This window comes from Impatiens glandulifera, chromosome 3, assembly GCF_907164915.1.
Source record: "Impatiens glandulifera chromosome 3, dImpGla2.1, whole genome shotgun sequence".
Taxonomy (NCBI): domain Eukaryota; kingdom Viridiplantae; phylum Streptophyta; class Magnoliopsida; order Ericales; family Balsaminaceae; genus Impatiens; species Impatiens glandulifera.
The window spans coordinates 49,550,608-49,560,705 of NC_061864.1; the positions used below are offsets into that span (position 1 = coordinate 49,550,608).

Genomic DNA, 10,098 nt, shown 5'->3' on the forward strand with positions numbered 1-10,098 from the left:
ATATAAGGTAAAATGTTTCGTAAATATTAATGAATCTCACTCATTTAATGAATGTAAATTATTTTAAGACATGTTAGAGAACAGAGTGATTTTTTTTTTTATTAAATTGGTTAATATATATGTAATTAAATAATATTATTTCATATAAATTAATACCCAATAAAATATATAATTTTTAAGTAATTTTTTATTTTTGTCCAAACACAGTTTCAACTTTATAAGGAGTATTTCTAAATATGATCATTATTAATACCAATGACGTCTTAATTGAAGTGTGAAATTTTGAAATAACATGAACAATTTTTTTTTTGTGAAAGCATCTATTTCAATTACAATTATTCTTCATAAGTTATCCAAACAAAAAATGAAATAATTTTGCTTTGTTTATTACACTTTGGTACATTTTATTTAATGAACTTATGTTATGCAACTCTTAAAAATGTCTCAAATTATTTATTTTAATTTTATATATACATATATTTTTTTAATAAATGAAGCTATCATGTCCTCATAACTATGTCATCATTTAATTTTATAATTAAAATTAAAATTATTAAATTTTAAATTAGTTTTACATAATATTAATTCATGATGGTAACTTAAAATGCAAATAATATTATATAACAAATTATAATTATTCTGTTGAGAAGTGTGCTAACTTATTTTATAAAATAAACTTTTTTTTTTTAATGTTTATCTATAAAAAAAATATAATTTTAATAATTTTAAAGTTTAAAGGATTGTTTTTCATCAAAAACATATTCTCTGTTTCATTTTTCGGTGAGATCTATCACGGCTAGGACCAGGGTCGGTCGAGCTTAGGTAAGTCCGACAAGTCGGTCTAGAACAGCCCACTACAAGTTGTCCAAGTTGTCAAGAAAGAGTTATTTGCACGAGTAAAATATAAATGTATTTCCAAGGCAATTTATTTATTAAAAATAGTAAGATATTTACTTAAATTTATTATAATTTTAAACATAAATGTTATATTTGAATGGTTCAAAATAAAAATAGAAAGAATATCAATTTTACACACTAAGTTGTAAGAAGGTGTCAAATTTACTCATTAAGTATTAAAATTCTATTTATATATATTAACTTGTCAAAATGTATCAAATTTATTTAAAATAACGAAAAAGTTAAACGGAGTTAAAAATTTTGGCACATGTAATATCCACCTATTTTTTATTTATTTTTAATTTACATTACTTTAATTTTTTTTCCATTCAAACAAAACATTCAAATTTTTTCTTTCTCTCTCTTTACCCCAACTCTTCATTCTAATTGTTCATCTTAATCTCTAATATGAGTAATCTATTTTTTCTGAAATCTCTATAATGTTCACGAACACCATTTCTATAGCTTTGATTGTCTATTTTTGTTTAGGTTATAATTGGAATTAAAATTGATCTGATAGAGAATGAGTTACTATAATGAAGATTAAATTATGAAATAATGAACTAATCATCTATAAAGATATTTTCTTTCTCAACTTTTTCCATAAAATTAAAGAACCAGCTATGTCGAAGTCAGATAATATATTGTGACGGAAGAACAACCAGATGGCCGAAAAACTGTGACGGCGGTGAAGGTGGCGGAACAGACGATGAAGTGTTCGAAATGCGATTCTCCAAACACGAAATTATGTTACTACAACAACTACAGCCTCGCGCAGCCGAGGCATTTCTGCAAGACTTGTAGAAGGTACTGGACAAAAGGTGGGGCCCTCCGTAGTGTACCGCCGAAAAACAAGAAAATGAAATCCTGATCAAGGCTTTCAAACGGAGCGGATTTAAAAGATTTTGGCGGTTCTTCATCACATATGATTAATGGTGGGTTTAAATTCTTCCATGGAATTAATGGGATCCCAATTATGGATTTTAGTTTTTTATTTCATAATACTTACTCATATTAAAGATGAAGAGATGAAGAAGAACAATTAGAAGAAAATGAAGAGTTAATGGGTAAAGAGAGAGAAAAAATTGATAAGGAAAAATTTGAATGTTTTGTTTGAATGGAAAAAGAATTAAAATAATGTAAATTAAAAATAAATAAAAATATGTGGATATTACATGTGCCAAAAATTTTAACCCCGTTTAACTTTTCCGTTATTTTAAATAAATTTGACACTTTTTTACAAGTTAGTATATATAAATACAATTTTGATACTTAATGAGTAAATTTGACATCTTCTTACAACTTGGTGTGTAAAATTGACATTCTTCCCAAATAAAAATTAAATTTTTTTATTTAATTATAGGTTCAAATCTCATAAAATAATTATTTTTCTTCATAAATCTTTTAAATTAGACCTATGACAAAAAAAAAAAAAAAGAAAATTATCAATTCTTTTTTTTCTAGTGGGGCTGGCAGCCCAAATCTCGGGGTCTCCATACTCATTATTTTTTTTTTATAGTTTTGAATCTTTAGATTACTTTGTCAAATTTTACTATAGTAGCTTAGTCCACGTATACTACTGAAAGTCTAGATCATTGATTTTGTTTATTTTTTCTATCTGTTATAAGTTACTCAAAAGCTTTGATTCAAATTAGCCTTATTGGACAACTATTAGAGTATTAGATGTCCAAAGCTATTCTTTTCTTAAAGATGGTCCTTATTTGGATGGTATATGTAATATGATGATAAGCAAACATAGATATTTAGAGGAGTAGGTTTCTTGTAATAAATTCGAGCTTATCTTCAACTTTAGTGTCATAAATGGCCAGCAGTCCAAATGATCTTTCAATACAACATTATACAATGGGCAGTCGGTATGCATTTAATAACATCACTTATACAATATTATAAAATATCTTAGAAAATTTGCATGAAAATATTAATAATTAGAATTTCTTGGAGATTTAGAAAATGATTATGGGTTTGCAGTTTGAGGTAGATATCAACAATTAACCAGCACAGTTGACTAATAAAGACTTTGGAAATGAGTATATCATGAATATTAATCATTCTCTTTTCTTATGAAGAATATCTAGAGAAAGAGAGTGAGGAAGCTGAGCCTGTGATTCCATTGAAGAATGGGATCAAGGGAGTTGTTCTTCTTGGTGTTGCTTTCCTTTCTAACTTGTCTGGTATTAGTTGCTTCTGAAACAAATAATCTTGATGGTAAGCATCAATGCTTGTGTTCATGTCATTTCTCATAGTTTTTTTCTTCTTTTTTATTAATACTATGAAAATAGGATTCAGGGGATATTCATGTTTCTAATTTCTTGTATTTGCTTGATTCATGTCAAGAAAGTTGAACCATGAATAAATATGCATCTCCAATAATATTATGCAGTCACTAGTCTGAAAGCTCTTATGGATGGCTGGAAAAATGTACCGCCAAATTGGGTTGGAACAGATCCCTGTGGAAGCCATTGGATTGGAATTGGGTGTACTGGTGCAAGCATCACGTCAATGTAAGTTTGGAATGTTAATTCTTCAACTCGTTGCTTTTTTCGTCTCATTTCTTTGTGTTCTTCCCAGAACTCTGGCTAGCTTGAGCTTGAGTGGCACTCTTTCTGGAGATATAGCATCATTGTCTGGATTAACGAAGCTGTAAGTAAGGTGTTTTCCTTTGTTGTTTTCAGTGATGGGAATAATGTTTAATGAAATTTAATGTTTTATTGTTTCAGGGATCTTTCTTATAACAAAGGCTTGACAGGATCCCTTCCTCAATCCATTGGGAGTTTAAAGAATTTGACAATCTTGTAAGCAAGATTCATTTATTTGATATATTATGATTAATGAGTAACTCTTGTTAAGAGTTCCTGTTGTGATTTCATCAGATGTCTTATCGGCTGCAGCTTCTCTGGTCCGATTCCAGACACCATAGGATCATTGCCTCAGCTATCTACCTTGTAAACAATTTTCCTCCAGTCTTTGTTTAACAAATTTCGAAAGCTTCTAGACTATGGATGCATATACTATCTTTGCAGGTCCTTGAATCGCAACAGCTTCACGGGAAGAATACCATCTTCTATTGGTAACTTAAAAAGCCTGTATTGGTTGGATCTCGCAGAGAATCAGCTTACTGGACCACTCCCAGTCTCTGATGGAACAACGAGCGGTCTTGATCAGCTGGTTAATGCAAAACACTTGTATGGGCTCTCTCATTTCATCTCAAACACAATTAGATGTTATTAGCTTCTGATCATAATTCATGAACTCAATTGACATATTTGCAGTCATTTAGATAAGAATCAGTTCACCGGTGAAATCCCACCTCAACTTTTCGCTCCAAATATGAAACTCATACATGTGTAAGTATTTCACTAATCCTCAGGCTTTGTTTAAACCAGAAATCTTAAGTAATCTGAAATGTTGATCAGGCTTTTGGAGTTCAACCAGCTCACAGGCAGCATTCCTTCAACAATAGGACTTCTGCAGCACCTTGAAGTGCTGTGAGTATTTCTGTCCTAAGACACTCCTATTGGCTCTGTATGCGAGTTTTATGACTAAAATCTCGTTTTGGAAACAGCCGACTTGATGGGAACATATTAACCGGAGATGTACCATCTAACATTAGCAGTCTTACAAGTGTCGGCCAACTGTAAGTACACAAATCTGAGCGTTAATGCTTTCCATTTTGCCATTTTTTTGTTTACTAAGACTTGATCATGAAAATTCAGGGACTTATCAAACAATCAACTTACAGGCTCTATACCTGATCTTGGAAGAATGACTATTCTCAATACTTTGTATGTAGTTATTACCTTATTATACCTTGTTGAATGTTAAATAGTTCTTACTTCAGAAACATGAACTTGCAGGGATCTGAGCAATAACTCATTCCAAGCATCTGCATTCCCTTCTTGGTATTCCAATCTGCCATCATTGACAACATTGTAAGTCTCTCTCGGTAACACACAAAAAATCATCGTTTTTTAGTTATCTGAAACATTTTCTGATTGTTGGTATATTTTCTTTTGATTAGGCATATGCAAAGCACACAGCTTGAAGGCGAAGTTCCTCCAAATCTCTTCACCCTTCCTCAGCTGCAAACCGTGTAAGTATCCAACTAGACTTCTAAGTTCTAACATTGTGAGCTGAATTTTTAGGAATGAATAATTTTCCCATGTTGTGACAGCATACTGAGAAACAACCAACTGAACGGGACTCTAAACCTCACTTCCAACCCGAGCAGCCAGTTGAAGCTGGTTGATTTGCGAGATAATAAGATAGACTCATTCATCGAAAGACCTGGTGTGAATCATGTAATGTAAGTCTAGTTTGTTTATTGGTTGACTGTTGTTGTTGTTAACTGCTCTGCTCTGGTTCATGTTTAATTAACATTTCAATGAAAAATGCAGACTGGCTAGAAATCCTGTATGTATTGGAGAAGAAAAATTGTACTGCCGTGATGTTCAGTTAGATCATCCCTCCTATACGTCTGAATCGAATAACTGTATTTCTTCCACCTGTAAGGTTGATCAAACTTCAAGTCCCAACTGCCTATGTGCTTATCCATACACAGGAAATCTATACTTCAGAGCTCCTACATTCTCAGATTTGGGAAACTCAACAATCTACAAAATTCTAGAGCATTCTATGAACGTTTCTTTCACCGAATTAGGCCTTCCTGTGGACTCGATTTCTTTGAGTAATCCAATCAGGAACTCTGATAAATACCTTGAGTTAAGGCTGGAAATTTTCCCATCCAGCGCAGAAAATTTCAACTGCACAGGAATTTCATCTATTGGATTTGTTATGAGCAACCAAACTTTCAAGCCTCCACACATGTTTGGACCTTATTTCTTCATACCTTTTACATATGATCATTTCCCAGGTATGTTATATATCAAGTAAGTACAATGATATAAACAGGGGAGAAACCTTTTATAGGAGGAGGAACCCTTGTATTATTTTATCTATGAGCATTTATATATAAAAAAATCATTCAAAATGAGCTTTAATCTAATTTAATCACACTTTACATACCATATCCAAAAATAGAAAGAAAAAAAATAGTATTGGAGAATTTGGCCTGTGGTATATGTTGATGACTGTCTATTTTTCTTACATATTCAGGTGGTTCTAACAAGTCAGTGAATGTTGCTGTCATAATTGGGGTAGTGGTTGGTGGTTCTATCCTCGTGTTGTTGGCTATATTTATCGGATTTTATGCGTTACGTCAGAGGAAAAGAGCAGTGAAAGCTGATAAGAAGAATAATCCTTTCTGTAAGATTAAGATTTCCTTCTCTCTTTTTTTTCCTTGAAGCTGTTTTAAGGTTGTTGGAAAGCTCATGTTTTTGTAACACTCAATTCGTACACAGCTTCTTGGGGCTCAAGTAAGGATAAGAGTGGTGGTGACATTCCTCAGTTAAAAGGGGCGAGGGCATTCTCGTTTGGGGAAGTGAAGAAGTACACAAACAATTTCTCCAAGGCCAATGATATCGGTTCGGGTGGCTATGGGATAGTGTACAAGGGTACTCTTCCAAATGGGCATCTTCTTGCTATTAAAAGAGCACAAAAGGGATCAATGCAAGGAGCAGTTGAGTTCAAAAGTGAGATTGAGCTTTTATCGAGAGTCCATCACAAGAATGTAGTCGGGCTTGTTGGATTTTGCTTTGATCAAGGCGAGCAGATGCTTGTCTACGAGTACATTCCAAATGGAACTCTCAAGGAGAGCCTCTTAGGTAACCAACCCATAATGACATTTTTCATCATAGTTTTCAACCATCACACATTGTTAAGAAAGACTAAAGGAAAATATTGAATAATGAATAAACTAAAGGAAAATATGTAAATTTTAAGTAGTTAATATGGAAGATGATTTGATCAAATGTGAAACTAATATGGGATAGTACATCAAGACTGTTTTACCATCAAGACTGTTTTACCATTATAATGACATAAGTTGATCATTTCCATTTCTGTTTTGCTAATGATAATTTTTAGTTTAATGTTGTCTTTTAGATTATCAATTTGTAACTTACTTAACCAAGCTAGATTTTATAACTTATTTTTTTAGTTGAATTTAAATCAAAATAAATAAGTGATATTAAGTTTTATGAACTTAATTCAAATAAGCTTCTAATAATTTAGATTAAGTGTAATCTGTGTTATCAAATGCAGGAAAATCGGGAATCATGTTAGATTGGTCTAGGAGGCTTCGGATAGCTCTCGGAGCAGCTAGGGGCTTGCACTATTTGCATGAACTTGCAAATCCTCCAATCATACATAGGGACATTAAATCCAACAACATTTTACTTGACGAAAGGCTAAATGCTAAAGTTGCTGATTTTGGTCTCTCCAAAGCAATGGGAGACTCTGAACAAACACACATCAGTACTCAAGTCAAGGGAACTATGGTGAGTATATAAAAGTTTTTTCATTTAGAAAACATTATTTCTCATACATGTGTGGATTCATATATGATCACTAGGATTCAAGTGTATATCATCTTAGTGTGAGCCACATTCATAAATTCAGTGGTGGGCTCTCTTCTGAATCTAGATATGGATCAAGATTAAAAATTAATAGTGTTTCCATATAGGGTCATTTGTTACTTTTGGAAATAGTGTTATTATCTAGATCTCGGTCTCACTATGAAATCGAAATGACTTTTGGGATAAATATCCAAATACATTTCATGAAATAATGCATCCTTATTCTTATGCAAATTTGGTCATAATTTGTAAATATGTTCAATATTCAATGTTTGTTGTTAGCTATAAAAGAACAATATCTTTGTCTCTTAACTTTAGGAACCAAATGGTTAATTCCATTGTGGATCATATGTGTTTTGTGGCACTTTGAGCATGCATGTTTTTTATTGCGATTTTTTTTCTCTTTTTCTTGGGTACAGGGATACATGGATCCGGAATACTACATGACACAACACCTGACAGACAAGAGCGACGTTTATAGTTTTGGTGTGCTATTATTAGAGATTGTAACCGCCAAACAACCGATCGATAAAGGCAAGTATATAGTAAGAGAGGTTCGACAAAGAATGGACAAAACCAAAGTTCTTTATGATATTCACGAGCTCATAGACCCCACTCTCTTGGGCCTAACACTTAATGGCTTGGAGAAGTTTGTGGAAATCGCGATGAGATGCGTTGCGGATACAGCAGCCGAGAGGCCTACAATGGGAGAAGTTGTGAAGGAAATCGAGGGTGTAGCTCAGATGGCTGGCATGAATCCAAATGCTGAGTCATCGACTACATCCGAGAACTATGAAGGGTCTAGCCAAGCGTTTAGCCATCCTTATAGTGATGAAAGTTTGTCTGTTTATAAGTAAGTGAAGATGTGGAAGTGTTTTAGCTTTTGTGAACAAATTGAAATGTCACTAATTCTTTTGAATTGGTTGTATGAATTATCTTGACACTATTTGAAAATTGGTATTTTTCTTTATTTATTTATTTGTAAAATTAGGGTAAGTAAGTTAGCATGATATATAAATAGGTGTTTTTAATTTGGTGTTTTTGATAAAACTCTTATATTTATTGAGTTAAACTTTTAGGAAAAAAACAAATGAGAAAACCCCTAAAATCGAGCCTCATTATGAGATTTAAGATCATGATCCCGGTTAGAGTATAATTTATTATATTTGTAAGATATTATCATAATATTATAAATTGTAATAATATAAATATTAAATTATTTAGTTTCCTTATATATCAATTATAATGTTTATATAATAGACATAATCTATGTAACCATAAATAACAATTCAATACAATATTTTTCTCTATTATGTTCTAACAAGGTATCCGAGTCTTGTTATTGTTCTTGAGTCAATCAAGTGATAGTCTTCCGCTGACTCCATTAATGGTTACATTAGTCATTGATGAAGGACTTTAATCATTTATTATTAATATTTGTTATGTCGGTGTTCTTAAGTAACTTATACAGGGTCTTGGATTTTGTTTGAGTGAATTTGTTGTCATCTAGTTGGATTAAGGATTTTAGTAGTTTGATTGGTCTTTGTTTGATTGATTTAGGTTGTTTTGAGTAAAGAAAGTTGAATTTGGTTTGGGTTTTCCCTAAGTTTGTAATGTTTGATTTGATTGGTTTTGGTTTGTTTTGGTTTGATTGTTGTGGGTTGTTGATTTCAGTTTGGTTTTTTGGTTTTGATTTGATGTTAATTTTGGTTGGTCTGAATCGAAGAAGAACTGTTTTTTTGGTGGATGGTCAATGGATTGGGCAGAAGAGAAGATAAGGAAAAGAAGAAGATCAAGAATGATACGTAACTTCTTATTGTTTGCGTTTTCGTTTTCTGATTGTCAAACTCTCAATGCTTATTGTTGTTGTATTGTGAGTTTGAGTGGAGATGTTAGAGTATAATATATTATATTTTTAAGATATTATCACAACATTATAAATTGTGATAATATCAATATTATATTATTTAGTTTCCTTATATGTCAATTATAATATCTATATAATAGACATAATCTATATAATCATGAATAACAATTCAATACAATTTTTTTTCTCTTTTATGTTCTAACATGTTAAACTAAAGAGAGAAATATTATATTGAATTTATATTCATGGTTACATAGATTATGTCTATTATATAGACATTATAATTGACATATAAGGAAACTAAATAATATAATATTGATATTATCAAAATTTATAATATTGTGATAATATATTATACTTTAACATCCCCACTCAAAATCACGATACAACAACAATAAACATTTAGAGTTTGACAGTCAGAAAACAAAAGTAAAAAATTACGCATTATTCTTAATCTTCTTCTCTTCTCTCTTCTGCCAAATTCATTGACCATCCACCACAAAACAACTTTTCTTCGATTAACAACCAAATCAAAACCAATCATACCAAGTTTCAAAAACTCCTCCAAAACCAAATTGAAATCAACAAACCACAACAACCAAACTAAACAAAACCAAAACCAATCAAACCAAACATTACAAACTTAAGGAAAACTCAAACCAAATTCAACTCTCTTTACTCAACAAAACAACCAAAACCAATCAAACAAAGACCAATCAAACTACTAAAATCCTCAATCCAACTAGATGGCAACAAATTCACTCAAACAAAATCCAAGACCCCAGATAAGTTACTTAAGAACACCGACATAACAAATATTAATAATAAATGATTAAAATC

General features: G+C 31.5%; 1 protein-coding gene across 1 annotated transcript; it reads left to right on the forward strand.

The window, feature by feature from the left end:
- Positions 1-2,924: 2,924 nt before the first annotated feature.
- LOC124928732 (leucine-rich repeat receptor protein kinase HPCA1-like) lies at positions 2,925-8,423 on the forward strand. The gene is made up of 18 exons (XM_047468978.1): positions 2,925-3,123; positions 3,299-3,419; positions 3,487-3,558; positions 3,636-3,710; positions 3,789-3,860; positions 3,939-4,100; positions 4,188-4,262; positions 4,332-4,403; positions 4,481-4,552; positions 4,632-4,700; positions 4,773-4,847; positions 4,937-5,008; positions 5,090-5,221; positions 5,313-5,788; positions 6,031-6,180; positions 6,276-6,638; positions 7,078-7,313; positions 7,811-8,423. The coding sequence occupies exons 1-18, from the start codon at positions 3,036-3,038 to the stop codon at positions 8,246-8,248; spliced, it is 2,820 nt and encodes a 939-aa protein (XP_047324934.1). The 5' UTR covers positions 2,925-3,035; the 3' UTR covers positions 8,249-8,423.
- Positions 8,424-10,098: the final 1,675 nt, after the last annotated feature.